This window comes from Rhopalosiphum padi, chromosome 3 (genome assembly GCF_020882245.1).
Source record: "Rhopalosiphum padi isolate XX-2018 chromosome 3, ASM2088224v1, whole genome shotgun sequence".
Classification (NCBI taxonomy): Eukaryota; Metazoa; Arthropoda; class Insecta; order Hemiptera; family Aphididae; genus Rhopalosiphum; species Rhopalosiphum padi.
The window spans coordinates 44744487-44762719 of record NC_083599.1 but is presented as its reverse complement, the minus strand read 5'-3'; the positions used below and the strand labels follow the sequence as shown (position 1 = coordinate 44762719).

The 18233-nt window shown below is 24.1% G+C and overlaps 1 protein-coding gene and 1 long non-coding RNA gene across 2 annotated transcripts; one reads left to right on the top strand and one right to left on the bottom strand.

Annotated features, from left to right (window-relative positions):
- Nucleotides 1-2678: 2678 nt before the first annotated feature.
- On the bottom strand, nucleotides 2679-4057 carry LOC132927697 (uncharacterized). Its single transcript, XR_009661801.1, has 3 exons — nucleotides 3956-4057; nucleotides 3054-3303; nucleotides 2679-2938 (listed from the first exon to the last, which is right to left on the bottom strand). It is a non-coding gene; the product is annotated as an uncharacterized LOC132927697 (long non-coding RNA).
- A 1551-nt stretch (nucleotides 4058-5608) lies between these two features.
- Nucleotides 5609-16710, top strand: LOC132925102 (serine/arginine repetitive matrix protein 1-like). Its single transcript, XM_060989524.1, has 5 exons — nucleotides 5609-5621; nucleotides 7481-7597; nucleotides 10695-11536; nucleotides 14078-14261; nucleotides 16626-16710. Exons 1-5 carry the CDS (start codon nucleotides 5609-5611, stop codon nucleotides 16679-16681), a joined length of 1212 nt encoding a protein of 403 aa, XP_060845507.1. The 3' UTR covers nucleotides 16682-16710.
- Nucleotides 16711-18233: the final 1523 nt, after the last annotated feature.

The window sequence follows — 18233 nt, the reverse complement described above, 5'->3', positions numbered from 1 at the left end:
AACAATTGAATTAATATATAAAATAATAAAAATGTATAATAATTAATAATATAGATTATAGGTAGATTTAATTTGTCTTTACTTTACTTTATTTGATTTTCCTGTAGGTACTTTCAACTTTAAGTATAAATAGTATAATATTATAACTTATAAAATAAACAATATTAAATAATATTAAATATTTAAGAATAATAAATCTATAAATCTAATATCTAACATAATAATATAATATGCATCTGAACTTTGAAGTATTATTAGTATAAACAATATAAAATATTAATATGTTATGAATATAAATAGATTGTACACTTTGTTTTGTTTTAATAGCACTAACTTTTCAAGTCGCTTAATTTGTGCCTTTTGAGTCATCACATTAGAACCTGTTGAGAACAGTCACTCGACAGGAGCACTAGACAGAACAGGTGTGTTAAATTTTAAAAATGCTGTTACTACTGTTGGATATAATAACAACACAGATAACTCTTTTGATTGGCTTTTTAAATATGACTCTAACTCTTCAATACTAGAACTTGTAACTGAATTGTTATCTACTGGTAAACAGAAAAAATTGTCTTTAAATGTATCTGTACCTGTTGACATAATGGAGATTCAGTTTCACTGACTTCAGAATTAGGAGTATAATCCAAATTTTCAAAATAAGATTTTAACCAGTCCAGGACTTAGCCATGAAATGTTTGGCACCATAAAGCCATACTAATTTAAAGCGTGGTAACAAACATGATGCTAATACTAGTTCTTTTTTCCCCTTATAGAACTAAATCGAGTTTGAATTGAAGTTCTTACTGTCTTAATAAGTGGACCACAAAATTTCATACTTTTTTGTTGTAAAATAATTAATTTCTTATCCAATGCATAAAGTGTAGGCAATAAGTAACCCATGAACATTGATTCTTCTCCTTGTAAGAAGTCCAGAGATTCAGCAACAGGAGTCATTACTTCACAATATTCTTGAATTAATTGTATTTCTTGATTTGTAAATCTTTGTAGTTCACAAAAGTCCATTATATTGTTCATTAGAGCTTATAAAAATATTTTGTATTTGTAATAAGCTATCATAAGTACAGTTCCATCTTGTTTTGTTTAGAGTTTTTAAATAAACTTCAAGTGTATCATAAATTTTTTCTGCAACTAAATTTGACATATTTTGTTTTGTCCATAACAAAGAACACTTGCCCAGTGCTTTCTCATAATAATTTTTAAAAGTAGTGTCTGAACTCTGTACCATTTTGTCAACATTATTTTTAGCTATCAAGTCTAGCGTATGATTAGCACATCTAAAATGTAGAGGCAATTGAATAAATGAGTCTTCTTGTTCATCAGTATTGTTTTCCAAAATGTCAAACAAATTTATAATCTCAATATCTTCATTTTCATTTTTGTCATCATCTTCCTCTCCATCTGAATTGCTTATAGCCTGATACGATTTGAAAGCTTTCACAAAATTTGAACCACTGTCTGTTGTTGCAGCAACTATCTTATTTTGTATTTTATAGGTTGTGTGAATCTTGTACAAAGCAGTAGCCAAAACATCATATGTATGTCTTCCCGTTATACAGCAACACGCCAAATATACTGAATGACGTTGAAGAGAATTGGAATTTATCTAATGACAAGTAACTCCAAGATAACCTCTTTTACCTTTACTCCAACAGTCAGCTGTGGTTGAAGCATACATAACGTTTCCAAGCATTCAAATAATATTGTCAATCATAGTTAAATACATATTATCAATACGTAATTTTAAAGTTTTTCTGCACGTAACCTTAAGGTCTTTAGGAAGGCCTAGTTGCACCAAACTCACAAATGATGGTTTATCGACTATAGTTAAAGGCTGGGTTTCAGTAATAACAAATTTTATCATAAGTTCATCTAAATTTTTTTGGTTTACATTAGAATACTTATTAGGATTATTCCCATAGTTTGTACAGATTCTTTTTTTATTTTTTCTGATGAATCAAACTCTATTTTTCTCTTTTTAATAAATGTATTTTTTTTTTTTACCTTCGTTTAGAGCATTATCAAAGGCAACCATTTTGAATGGATGAACTCTCTAAAAAATAAACAACAAAAATTATTTGAATACACATTAGTCATTATGTATATTTATAGATACATATAGATTTATGTATTATCTTATTATTTTTTATTTTATAGTTATTTTAATTTTTTTATGGATTTTTTTTTAATAATTACTTATGTTCTTATATAATAATAAAGTACTTAAAAATTAAATTAATTAATATTATAGTAAAAAGTTATACAGCATAATGTATCATTATTAATTTATGTAATCTATATAATATCATTAATACCTATATATTTAAAAAAAATTAATATTTTCTCAGTCTTTATGTCTTTAATAGTTAATGCATTAATTAATTTGATTAAATTATTAAAATTTATTTTATTAATTCAATTAATAATTAAAAGAAAACTTTAATAATAGGTACCATAAGGTTTTTAACTTAAACAATACAATTTAAAAAAAATTAAATTGTTATTTGTTCTTCAAAATGATGTCAACCATTTTTATACTTTTTTTAAAATTTAATTTAGGTTATATTATTTGTATTACTTTATATGAGTTATTTCTATTTTAAATAATATATAGTTATAATATTTAATACATAGGTATATGGCTTAATAACAATTTTATAATAATTTTGAATATATTTACCATTTTAGTACTAACGGCCTATTATTTAGATAATTAGAATATTTACTTTAAAGTGAGTATCACTTTTTAGTTATTTAATATTTGCCATAACACGACGTTTGAGATTGGACGGTGTATTTTGAGCTGTACTTATTTCCTTTCCTGGGGAGCCACACAGAACACAATTTGTAATAATATTGTTTCCCTTTTTTTCTCTAAATATAAAAAACGATTCCAAGCCACTCCAAGGCAAACATTCCACTGAGAAAAAAACAAAATATTACATCTATAACCAATATTTTAGTTATATAGACTTAAGTTTCTTTTAAACTTATTACATAAATAAATACTAACAACCTATTTTAGTAGAACTTACCATTTGCTATAGGATCTGGTGTAAAATCTGTTAATGTACTATTACTACTACTTTTGGAGCTAATCACCAATTCTAAGGACTGTTCAGACACATCTAAATCATCATAATGAATCTAAAACTGTCATTTGACAGTCTTTACCAGAAGAATCATTATCATGGCTGGTATGACTTTTAGGTTGTTTTGGTTCTCGAATATATCTTAACCTTCTATTTCCAGATCCAGACGACATAACTTTTTAAAACACACACACTGAAAAAATATAGCAATGTCATTTTTTATTCACTTAATTATTAATTATTTTATTATGTTTCAATGTAGTACAAAGTTCTACATTATAATTATAACTATAATTTAGACTTTAGGTAAATGTGATGATATTAATTTAAATTTATAATTAGTGCTAGGAATCAAATGTTTATGATATTATTTACATGTTTTTTTTTCTATTAATCCAATTTAATGCTGACCTATATAGAATCTAGATACAATTTTGAATTATTTTCTACTAAATCAAAATACTATTTTATTTATTTAATGGTTTTTGATTTTAAAATGCACATTTCAATATTGGTCAGTACATTTAAAAAAAACTTTTTTATGTATTTTTCATAAAATATAAAATATAAATTGTATATCTATATATTTAAGTATATATATTTATATTATAATATTTAAAAATGAATAAATAATAATTGATGGTTTTTAAATTTTTAATACATATACCTAACATATTTGATTGCATATTTTGTAATTTTTTAGTTCATAAATGCATAGAATATATTAAAGTAATTTTAAATTCATAAACATCCGAGCCAAAATAGGCAATTAGTTATTTCTAATCATTAATCAATAGACTTTTTAACTAATAAAATTATAACAACAATAATTAAACAACACTTACTTTATTCACTTAATATATCGGACTGGTCACTGGTGTTCGTAAAATACTTATTGCATCTGACAACTTGCATCAAGCATAATAACGCTAAAATAACGCAATGTCTACACTGAGTACACTGTACGGTCTACATACTACATAAAAATAACTATTACGTAATAATCATTCGGAAAACACCAAAATCTGTTTAAATCTTTAACCGATAATATCTTACCGGTATCAATCAACCATACAATAATAAATTAATACGATAAAAATCATAAATATAAATTATACGTCATAACATTTATAGTCAATCGATTCATTTCTATATCCCACATTCCTAGTATTCTTACAATCCGATACATAAATATAAGCTTTTTCACTGCGGTATGTAGGAGTCGGGGTTCATGTTATTACTCATTAATCGTGTAAATAAACTAAAAATACCTTCTTAGTTGTTAACGCGTAGAAACAAAGAAAAACTAAATTAAAATTAAAAGTTTGTTTTTTAAAATTTCAAGAGAAACTGTGATTTTCGTTCACGTTCCTCAATATAAAGAATTCGTTCATATTCTTTTTCCATTATTTTTAGCTTAAGAAGCAGTTCCAAGCTTCGTTCCTACAAAAAGAACTCGTTCCTTTTGGAACAGAAAATATTTTTCTACACGATACAATCAAAAATAGTTTAATTAACTTTTTACCCTTTTGTCTCTTTTATTCTTTGAGTAATTTCCATATTAAACATTTTACATATTTTAGTTACACGAAGTTAGTAGTCTTATCATACCTAGTACATGTGAATGCCATAGATGAATGATTAGACTATTTTACTTTCTTATAATATTATATTTATACAAGTATATAATCACAGATACATATTAATATATTATATACTTTATTAATATTATTATATATTAATATATTATGTCATATATTTATTTTATATATCTGTATAAATAATATGAATATTGCTTAAACTTTAATATAATTTTTAAACAAATATTTCAAAGATTTACATAATAAATAGATACAAAACAATTAAATATAATAGTAATAAATAATAATAAAATATTTAATATAATATTCTATCAAACATTAGTTTTAAATGCAAAATGTAATGTTTTTTTTTTACAGAATCAAATAAATGAATCAAGTAACGTTTTATTTATGTAATAATTTTAGTCCACCACTCTTTTTACATAATACAATGAAACCTCTAAATACCGGACACCTTCGGACGTTGAAATTTTGTGCGCTATTTGGAGGTGTCCGGTATTTAAAGGGAGAAATATAATAATAGAGAAATAAAAAAATTGATTTATTTATTTAGTTATTTATACATGTATATAATAAATTTAATTTATTTTTATGTATTTTTAAAAATGCGAAGGTAAAAAGATATAAAAAAATGTATAATACAAAAATTAAAACTAACATATAAGTATTAAAAAAATCTGTTACTTTAGATTGCTTCGTATTTTGATACGAAGTCATTTCGTATGTAAATGCATTTTCTAATTCCACAAATTAACAAAAGAAATGATTAAAATCAAAAGTTAAAATGCTATAAAAGTGTCCGTTATTTAGAGGTGCCCGTTAAGGGAGGTTTCACTATATATTAAAATGATAATATCACCTTAAAAAAAATTTTAATACTTATTATTTTTTTTGTAAATGATATTAACAAGTGAGTAATAAAGTTAGGTAAATTAAGAGGATTTATTTTGAATATAATCTCAATTTATACAGGACATATTTGAATGAGTAACTTATAACTTTCACTATTTTTTTGAAAATTTGAAAATTGTAAAATTTATTTCTAGTTATTCAAATTTAAAAATGTTTTTTTTTATTAATGGCAGTATGAACCAGTTTCAGTATAATTTACATAATTAAACTCAAATATTATCATTGTACGAAATAATTATCTTACCCGAAAATAACACGATTCTTCGCAATTATCATATAATCAAATAATACAGGTAATAATCATATAATTTAATACAAACAAATAATAATTATAATGGTTTTAAAATTAATAAAAATAAAATATTTAAATAAACAAATACCTATACCTAAATAAATTAAATACAGTTGACTCGATACGAATAGTTGGCGGGACTTCGAATTACTATGAGTTATGAAAACTTTTTGTTTTTGTATTTTAATAAATTAGGCTGTATTACAGCTATTTATTGTTTTTAAAATGTAAATACAAAATTATTATTATTATTAAAAATTGTTATTATAAAAAATTATTATTTTTTAAGGAAATTAGTAATTATTATCTAAAATAATAAGTTAAATTTATACACAACTATATGGTAAATTACTAACGAAAAGATAATAAAAAATACATTTGGTAAGTATACTTCGAATTCTAAGCGTTGAACGGATGAAATTTCGAATTGTGAATTGTCATGTATTAGTGGTCAGTTTTTCCTAAATTTAATTTCGAATTACTTAAATGAATCGTTTGTATTCGAATTATTGCGAGATTTTGAAGAGAACGAGCATTTGCTTCGAATTACTAAAAGCTTCGATTTATCAAGACTCAGAGTCGACTAACCGTAATGAGCTCGTATTATTAGAGAACACTGCTAAATAAATATTGTACCTATTATTTTTTATGTTTTAAAAAAAAAAATGATTTCTTGTCAAACGGTAAAAATTAAAGTTATTAAAAAAAATTATATTTATAATTATAATTATGTGTGATTAAATAATTAAAATAAATGTATTATCGTCGAGGTGGAGCCGAGGACTAAAACATATTGCTATAATATATTATATTACAGTAGTCACTTGATAATTTAGGGGACCAAGTGTTTAGTTCGATTTATGGAGATTTTCGAATTATCGAATGTAATACAGTAATTAACTATTTAGTCAACATCGAATAACTGCCAATCGTTGTGAATATATATACATATTAGTGGAATAAATAGACGACAGCCTAAAACAAATCTAAATATTATTAAAAAATTCATCATCTAATTTAAAATATAATAACATACGCATTGGTTTCAAGACCCGTGAATAATATTTTTAAACGATAAAAAATAACGATAATAAAGTTACTCTCATTTAAATATTTAAATGAATTTTAAAATTTGATTTTAATTATCTATTAAAAAAATTGTAGGACATTTTTATATCTATATGTCTTAAAAAGGGTCAACATATTTTTAATATTGTAGCATGTACAGAAAATTTTAAATATAATTCGTTTTTCGTAAAAATAATATCTTTTGCCTCCCAAACTTATTTCAAAGTTTAAAATTTACTTGATAAATACATAAATAAGTAGATAAATGAAACAATTTAAATGAGCGGACTTTAATCTATATAGTATATACCTATTATACTATCAAAATGTAATGGTAGGTACATATTTATGGAGTTTTATAAAGTTGAGCTATTTTATGTAGGTAGGTAAAAGAAAAAAAACTTACTAATCAAATCTTATAAAACTAATTAAACCATGTATTTAATTTGGTAAAAAAATAAAAATTATTCAAAATTGTCTACATTTTAATGTTTCAGACGTGCAGAGCCATATCCTTTTAGATAAAATAATAGATTGTTTTCTGACACCTGTAAAGACTGATGTTGAAAATGATGCGTTATCAGATGGAGAAATACCTGACCAAAAACCTCAAGGTAATTATGTATAAAAATTAATAATGTATAAATTAATAGCAATAAAAAGGATTCAATTGCATAGATATTGTTTCAAAAATAGTTAAAAATGTTGTGAGTACCTCAATATTACTATTACCTATTATTAAGAATATTAGGATTATAGTATGCACAGAGTCAATGGAAGTAAACATAAAATATCTCATTAAGTATATTTAATTTATTAAATAATAATATAAATATAGACGTATACAGCCATATCTGTAGAGGAGGGGGTTGGGAGGTTTTTAAGACGTGAATTTATCTAACATTTATTTATTCCAATATTTGTATATTCAAAGTGAATACTAAATAGTTGGAATTGAGTGGAGTCGTCAGTGATAATAATATAAGCAATTACTTATTATAGCTACCTTTATCGCAAAACGCTATAAGCTATGTATAGAAGCTAATTATAATTGTTCTTTCTTATTTATCAAACTCACAAATGATATAATAATTATCTTTAACGTGATTATCATCCATCATAAAAAAATTAAATATATATACATATTTACACTTGTATAAATTATACAAAAATATTTAAATAATTTGTTGTAACCACTAAATAAATATTATTGACTATTAAGTTTTAATAATACGTATGAACTTAGAAGTCAATGAGTAGCCGCTGGCCTACCATAGTCTAAGTGTTGTACCAACGCAGTGAGGTAATGTAATGCAGTCAATTAAAGCTACGATAATTATTGATTAGTTGTGTAATACATTTTAAAATCGCTTACTTAACAGACATGACAGTAGCACTTCTACTTACTCCTTGCCATTGCCTGTTTACAAGTTCCATTTTAACAATGATATCTAAATTCTTAATTCCAGGTGTAATGAAATCGTTATGCTACTATATACTGGAATATTTTCTTAATTGTCTATAAAAAAAAAATGTAGATAAGTAATTGTTTAAAATGTTATCTATTGTGCATTATAAGCTACTATCGGCAATTAAACATGGATGATGGAACGACTTTAAATGTTGCATCAGCTTGAAATTCTGTACCTTAATTTAACATTCACCCCATAGATAACTTATGGACAAGAGAACATAATATGAGACCTCCAATTTTCATCAACAAAATATAGTTCTAAAAAAAATACAGTTCCGAGACAAAATATAGCCCTTCCAATTGTTGGGAACATTTATAGCAGCGGTTTTCAACCTTTTTAAAGCAATGCCCTCTATTTAAGAATCCCGTAATTTTGCGTATGGGAGGTGTTCAAGTGTAAAATTAAAAAAAAATGAAACTATGAAATATAAATTAAAATATTATAACGCTTGAAATATGTTTTGTATAAAAAAAATCTTAATCAAAAAACTATAAAAAATAACTAATTATTGCTAATTAATAATTATACATCAGTGAGATAGCTGTGCTCGGTGATTTTAATAGATCAATGTAGATACAGATATACATTATACTTGTTCGTCCGGGTAAAAACGAAAACTGCGATCAGTACTACACAAGTACACCACCATTTCATTGAACATTATCTAGTTAATAAAAGAAACATATTCGCCAATTTTAATTTTCCAATAAAGCAGTTTTTCAAAAGAGTTTCTAAAAAAACTAAATTTTAAAGTTCTTGAAATTGTTTATATTACTTATAAGGAGTTTTCTGTGGAGATACAAACTTCTATTTTTTCAAAGAGAACCCTCCTTTAATATATTACAATTCAAAGGTACAGTTTTTTATGTAATTTAATTTTGTGTACTAAAGTCTATTAATAGGTTATAATTATTTGAAAATTTTAGTAATTTATACAAATTTATCAATGTTTATAATTATAAAAATGGTCCAATTAAAATAAATACCATTTTTAATATTACATAATATATTTTATATTTTTATAAAATCATTTGTAAGGACTATTGTCTTTAGTATAAACATTTTAATAACTGAAATACTACTCATTTAATTTTTAAATTAGGTAAATACATCAACATTTAAAAAAAAAATCAAATAACTTGCAGTAAAAAAAGAGAAAACAGAAGTTTGTTTTGCCACAGGATATTTCTTACGTCTTAGGTAGTATAAAAAATTTCAAGAATTTGAAAATATGATCTTCGAGTATATTATATTTATATACATATCTATATATTTTCTTCTACCTCTCCCTATTACTAAAAACAAATTTAACGTCTCCTCATTACCAAAAGCAGTGATTTGGCTTATAGAATAGTACATTGTAATGCCATACAATTTTACAATTCATTAACCAGAATTTAACTCTGTTATATATTTGGTTTTTGTTCATTATTTCTGTGCTATTGGCTGTAATACTAAATATTTCTTATTTTTGACTTAACACTTAAGAAGTTTTTAATAAGTAAAGTTTTTATTTCATACAGTTCGTTTTAGATTTATTTACCTGTAGTTTCAAACTCATTTTCGAGACTTCTTTAGTTTTCAATGTTACTTGATTATAGTTTTTTGATAAATATCGATATCTACCTACGTAATTTTTTTTTAAATCGAACTTTCATCTTTAATTAGAATTAACATAACATTTTATTGTGGATTATTGATAATTCGTTTAGAAGAACGAATGCCTGTGTCTTATTCTTTTAAATCTAAAAGAGTTTATATATTACCATATTTTTACAGGAAAAATAATTATGATCGAAAATTGGTTTAGAAGTTAATACTTGTTTCTCTTAACATAGTCAATAAACAAATTTTTTTATGAAAAAATATTAGTTATTTATTTTTTAATTTTTAACAATGTAATTTTTTTGATTAGATACATAAATTTAATTTACAAATATAATTTTCTAAAAGCTGATTTATTTTACAGTGAAGAATAAGAGATAACAAAAATGTAATACTACATTATCTTAAACTTATTAAACAACAGAAAGTTCTTTGATATTTTTTTATTATTTCCGGTAAAATTTATATTAATATAAGAAATTAATTGAAAAGTCATCTTAAATTATAAATAAATCTACTATTTTTAAATCATAATTACATGAAATTATATTATTTAATATTAGTTTTAATAAATGTGTTATATTCAAATCTTGTTTTGCTTTTATAAAAATGTAATTAAATTTTTTTTTAGAAAACATAGTATTATCAGTTCCTTATGAGAGGCCTAGAATGCCTAACTGTCAGTGGTTGATTGCTCCAAATAAATGCGCTATAGAAAAACCACAAAATCGATCTAGTTCTCCTTCTCAAGTACAAATGGCATCATCTGAAATCGAGTTACGGTCGGACATTAAAATTCATTACCAATCTGAAACAATACGTCAGCCACAATCTAGAAATCTGAACAGACCTCGGTCTAATTCTCCAACTCCAATACAATTTGGACAATTTAAAAGGTCTCCGTCAAATCCTCCTATTCCAGTACAATCTAGACAATTCAAAAATTCTCCAATTAATGTTCATACTTCAGTACAATCTAAACATTTAAATTGGTCTCCTTCTAATTCTAATAATCCGACACAATATACAGTAAGCAATAGGCCGCGATCTAAATCTCAAGATCAACAAAAATGTGCTACTATAAGTATGAATTCCTCTGAGACAAGACATCGGCCAAAGTATAGAAATCATAGTAGGTCTCCGCTTCGTTATCGAACTCAACATGGGCGTAGAAATAGATCGCGTTCTAGATCATACGATGAAGAAAGATTTGATTCTAAAAGTACGAGTTCGTATACAAAGAAACAATCTAGAATGAGAAAAAAGTCACAATCCAAATCACCAAATCGGAAAGAAAATATAACTAAAAATCAGTCTTTATCAAATATAGAACTTCCATCTAGATCTTCAATACAAGTAAACGACAATAGAGATTATCATAAAACTTCACGCTATACATCTCAGAGAACGGGAAGACCAGTGACAAAGAGAACTCTAAGACCAATGAAAAAGAAAACTCCAAAACCCAAAATGGTAAATTTAGATTTCTTGAATATATCTAGTTTTAAATTTTAATTAATATATATTTATTTATAAAATTTAATTGTGACCATTTTGATAACAGTCTGCATCTGCATCTAGTACTTCAACATTTAAAGAGGTAAATTTATACTAATTATTTTTTATTTAAGTACATGCCTAATTTGAATTATACCTAAACAGAAAAACGCATTAAACATATTAGTAGAAATTAATAAAATAATTTTAAAGGTATTATTTCGGTTTAAAGTTGATATTACCCATTGGATGAAGAAAACTAGGGCACAACTAGAATACATTTTTTTTTAAATTTTAAATCCATTTGTATTAAATAATAAACAAAAACATTATCTACCTTATCAGAGCAAAACTTGTGTTGAAGGCAGAGAGCGACAATTTACTTACAAATAATAATTAAATTAAATTAAAAACAAATAAAATAAATAAGGTGTACATAATAATTGCTTGTGAACCAGTTATTAATTGTATTCACTAAATAAAACATCATTGATACTTTTTTTGATATTTATATTATCATTAAAAATAATATTTTTTACATATATTGGCAAAGAGTTAAAATTTACCGGACCCAGATAATTAATAAACTTTTGACCAAAATTTGTATTAGTATAATTTACTTTAATATTACATAGACACATAGTCTATCTTCACCGATTGACTTGTCATTCTGTTTGATAAAGAAAAGGCTAGATTTTTTATAAACAAACATTATAGCTTAATGTTTCGTTTTTGTTTTTTTCATTATATATAGTTCTCCAATTTTCTATATTTTTACCAATCCATAAAATGGCAGTTTTTTAAAAAAAATAGTAAATCCACGGGTAATACATAAAATAATTTAAAGTTTAATTTAAAGTTTTAACTTGTTGAACCTTCAAAAATAGGTTTCTACAAACATATTCGAATAAATGATATAAAGAATAGCATATAACAAATAACAAATAACATAATAATATATTGAAAAATATACTGATATTGATATTAAAAATAGGTACATTTTTGTATTGAAATGCGTACGAATTTATATAAAAAATCGATTATCTACCTAATATCCGTTGTCATAATCTCATATCTATCTTATGTTCATTATAACCAACAAATGGTAACGATTCTTAAATGTATAGTGTCGCTTATTCTTTTTTTTTACAATTGAAATTTTAAATTGTATTTTACTACTTTTTACCATCTAAGTAGAAAGATACGTATTTATAGTTATAATTCCTTAGTATCAAACAAAGAAGTCTTTAGACTACTAGGATTATATCGGTTTAAAGTAAATAATGTAATAAGACTAATAAATATTAAAATTAAAAATATATGTGATATCACTGCAACAATAATAAATTATTAAATTTATATAGTAATATCAAAATTTTACGAGAAGAAATTTATAGAAAAGCATAATATTACGTAAAACGGCCTAAATGTTATTGTACCTACGAGTGTCGAGTACACATAAGCATAGACTAGTTATTTAAACACTAAAAGATCTGTAACTTTTCATGATTTTTGTATATTATACAAATTATTAAATATTTATTTCAAAAATCCAAAATAATATAACTATTTTGTATACTTGTATTATGCATAATTTACTTGCTACGCAAATGATCTAGGGGTCTAGGCAGATGTCATCCGAAACCGATGGCAATTAAACATGACAACTGTTTTTTTTTTTCGGAAAATTTTTCTATTGTATTGTTGGAGTTATAATGTTTTTCCACGGTAAAAATAAATATAAGCAGTTAGATTTTTGACTAAATTCGTCAAAATTACGAGAACTTATAATTAATTTTATATTTATAAAATGTATAAAATATTCAATTTTTATAACTATGGATTGAAAAATGTATAGGTTCTTTCATTCTCTCACAAAAAATTGAAAAAATATATATTATGCTAATTTTTTATACCTACATTTGTCATTTTTAAAAAGTTCGTTATTTAAACGAATAATAATAAATTTAGTTATTTTATGTGGAATTCAAAAATATTATTTGTGGGCACATAGAACTTATACGTATACTCGTATTATTAAATTTTATTGTAAACAATAACATTTTATAAAATATTTCGGTTAATTTTAAGCGATTGCCTGTTTATAATTTTTAGTGTATATTCTATTACTAATTGTAAAATAAATTACTAAAATAATTAATAGCAATATATTTTTATAATAATAGAATGAGACTGTATCCGCTCAGAATCGTTTATCATATGCAATGTTTTATAATTAAATTTAAATTTAATTTTGTAGTAACTTATTCATTATAACGAGTTACACTTGTGAGTTGACTCTTAATGTATGTCTGTTTAACAGAGCAAGTTTCTCATTATAATAAATTTTTTTTTTTTTAATATTATTAATATTTTTAAATTTTTAAGAGGACGTGATATTAAAAAATGTACCTATATTCCCTGTCTTACTTTCGCATAACTTTTCAAAGTTTACAATCAGTTCCAATTTTGTATAATTTTTCCTCTTTTTTAAATTCCACTTATTATTTTTCTTAGAAACCAGAGATTAATGCTGGTATGATGCCACCAGCTCCACAAGATCCATATCCACCAAGACCATTTTTCCACAATCCACTCAATGCTGCACCGATGTACTACCCGCCACCAACACGTATGCCTCGATTAATACGTCCACCATATTTTATACCACCACGACCTCGTATACCGTTTCCACCAGCATGTAAGTCTTTAAAAGTTTTCATACTAATATATATATATATGTATGTATTATATTACACTTTATATAAATTTACAGTAAAATAATAAATATGTTAAGTAATTGGTCTAAAAATCATCGTGTTGTACTCGGAAATATTATCAAAATTTAATTTTATAATAGGTATATTTACTAGTATATTTACTCTAGAACCAAAATTGAGCGAGTTCTACTCAGACTGCGTAAATGCGTTTTGTCTATGTTACGCGTGGGCTAGAGAGAGAAAACAAACAGTGCGCTGATATTTTCTTAATACTTTAACAGTGCATAATATAATTCTATAGAATTACAAGGTAGCTATTACTTTTCTTTAGAACCCGGATTAAAATGTCCTAAAAATGATCGAAGAATGCTCAAAAAAATTTCAAATCAACACAATAATGCCCTTAAAAAGTACGTTGATATAATATGGCCTGAGACACTCAGTCTCTCAGTTTCAACATTGTTAGAAAAAAATAGCCAATATCTGTTCCCTGTATATATGATAGAACTTAGTGAACTTTTTCTAAAAGTATGTTCGTATATCTTTGTTAATAGCTTATTTTTCTGAAAACTGAAAATATATGTAACATATATTTTATTAATGATTTAATATAATATATATATACCTATATATTTATGTAACAGTTATGTATGTCGATTTCGAAAAATTCGTCATAGTTCACCTAATTTATATGTTCTTAATCTGTCTACTTATATTTTTTTTAATTTACTCGATATACGCAAAAATTTAATAAGTACTTGTAGTATATAGATTATAGAGCCATAAACAAAGTCATTAAAGTCTATTTGTATCTTAATATTATAGATCGATAGCTTTGATTTATATTTTCCAGTTTAGTTATACTAACAATAAATCACTAAACCAACACTGTCTATATACTATCTATTGACTATTACCTACCTATTAATTTTCAATAATAATGTTTTATCACCTTATTCCACGTCTTTTATAAATTTAAAATGTTATAAAGGTATTCGGCCTTTTTAAGGAGATATCATTGAAATACATAATATATAGGTACCTATAATCTATATATTATTATAAAAGTTTATCATTTGCGCATCGTCTGTTTACCTGTGTCAAAAACCTATATGGAACATCATTTGAGCATCAGCAGCCAATTATTATCGTTTGCACATTGCCCGTTTTACTTGTACCAAATTATCATACATTAATATTCTGTATCTGAACAATAGAATGGTATAAAAATAATTTTTAGTTGAAAATGCAATAGTTGTCATAAATCATATGTAATAAATATATACAAACAATTAAAAATAAATTTGATTAATTCAATTAAATTGTAATCATAATTTTATAAATGCACAATATGTCAATATGGTAATTACAGTAATAGTTATAGTTGTACGTATCGACAAGTCTCTGTTCTACTATCCAGATTGATATTCTTATGCGAAATGTGATAAAAATCGATTGGTCATTCATACGGTTGTAGGATACTTTATACGGTTACCTAGAAAAAAATAAAACCGTGGACAGTATTGGCAAAAATGCTAGTATGTCATAATTTTACATTGCTTTGCAATTTGTTCGTTATCATTATACAATTTGGAAATTCTAAACATTTTTGGTTTTAGTTTAGTAGTTTGGTTTTGGTTCATAGTGTATTTTAGAGTGTAACTGTATAGGTTATGTTGTATTGTAGCACCAAACTCATGTCTCAGATTGATCGTGATCACAATTTGCGATCTATTGTCTTACGTAATTTAATTTTTATCAATTTAATTTTATCTTGTAAAATATAATTACTGGTTTATTTATATCGTAAAAAGTGTTTTCGATTGATTTTTACCAATTTATTATCACCGTACAAAGTGTCCATGGTATGTAACTTAAACAATAGATAAGTACAAAACTACAAAGTTTCCACCCGCACACTTTAGTTGTTAATTCCATCATGTTATTGCTAATTTATTAATCAAATAATATCTATTAATAGGTACATATATAAACAGAATTATATATACAATATTTTAAAATTGTATATTATAAAAGTAAATTTGGAGATATGCGAATTTTAAGATCAAAGTTGGAAAACAACTTACACATTTGAGAATACACTTTTTTTAGTTCAATTGGTAAATAATATTGATAAACAAATAATATAAGACCTATTAAACAGCCGATGTGCAAACAATATATACAACGTAAAAATCGAACGATACGCAACTATGTTACATGAAAAGGTCAAAATTAACAATAGTGATGCGCAAATGACAACCGGCAATATTTAACAAATCTATTATAGAAAATAGAATTATTTTAAAAAATTTTCAAACGTGAAAATTTTATAAATTTTACAGATCCAAGAATGTATAGACCACCTTGGCCGCCTGTGAATCCTATGGATGCTCAATGAAGAAATTTAGAGAATCCATTAAACATTTTAAATTGGTATGATTTATAATTTACTGTCATGATGATAATTTTAATTTTATATATTCATGCTATTAAATATAATATCATGTATTATGAATAGTTAACATAATTCATAGGTAATCACTCTCTTTAGTTTAATATTCATCTCAAAAACATTTTATGATTTTGCATCTTAAAAATAATACTAAGTAATATGTAACAATATAACTGAATATGAAAAAGTATATAATTATTATAATCAAACTCAACTATTTAATAATTAATTTTCAAATAATTAATATTTATATATTTAGAAAGTCTCGAAAAATAATATAACAACAAGGTAAACAGAAATAGATTTCCACTTACCTATATGTATGTTTTTTTACCTATTACTGCATCTCTATTTTAGGTCTGAAATTTTAGAACTGAAAAGCCTAAAACTTCACGGCCATCATAAATACAATATATTATTAAATAAGTTTATTATTTATTATATTGATTATGGATGAATAACATTTAATATTTACCTATCATATTTTAAGCTTAAGTATTCATACCGAGTGTTCAATAAGTTTGAATTTAACTCTTAATTATTTTACCCATATTTTAATACATATATAAAGCAATAACATCTAGCGTTGATGTACGTTTGTAATGTATTAATTTATTAATAGTTATATCATATTAATATCGTTTATCAGTCTCAATTAGTCAAATTACCATTTACAAACTCGTTAAACAGTAAACACCACATGTATTAAGATAACGATTTATTAATAATAAATATGGGTGTACAATGTAACATAATTCTAAATTTAAGTTAAAATTAGTTTTTTAAAATATTTATTGGTATTTAGCTAGTTTAGTATTCATAAATAGCCATTTTTTAAATATTTCAATTAATTGAAAAGTAAATACATATTGAACTTTCAAATTTTTTTTTTAAATTGTCGAATTTTATAATATGAATTATAAATTTCATTTACGTTATTATAGAATTATTTCATGATATACTTGTTTAAAATTAAAACCATTTGAGTTGTTTTATTTTAATTTATAAAATTAATAAGCCTCAATAAGTAAGATTATTAAGTAAGTTATTTTAAAATTACTTTAAATTATAAACTATATTAATTATATATTTTTTAATATTAGAAAATATTTTTTATATTTAAGATTAATAATATTTAATATATTTTTGATTTTTGCATGGAACATGTTTTGTGATGATTAATCTCTTTAAAAACCATAGATTTAAATCACGAACAAGAAAAAATGTACGATTCTAACTATGTGAAGTTGATAAAAAGTTAATCATTATACCAACTTAAATTTAATTTATTAAACAAATAACGCTTTTCTATATTTCTAACATTTATAATTGTTCACACGTAAGATACCTTTGTAAAATATATTTCAAATATAAATTCTGAAAGTAAAAACATGTTTTATGTATGATCATTTTTCATTAACTAAAAAATTATATATATTGTGTGGTTGTATTTGTATCTTGTATATGTAACATGTGTGTATTATTTTTTCGATGTTTT

Excerpts from the sequence above, each read along its gene's own strand:
- LOC132925102 (XM_060989524.1), top strand. Across the intron at positions 11,537-14,077 it reads AAACTCCAAAACCCAAAATG|AAACCAGAGATTAATGCTGG; the intron begins GTAAATTTAGAT and ends TATTTTTCTTAG. Across the intron at positions 14,262-16,625 it reads TATACCGTTTCCACCAGCAT|ATCCAAGAATGTATAGACCA; the intron begins GTAAGTCTTTAA and ends TAAATTTTACAG.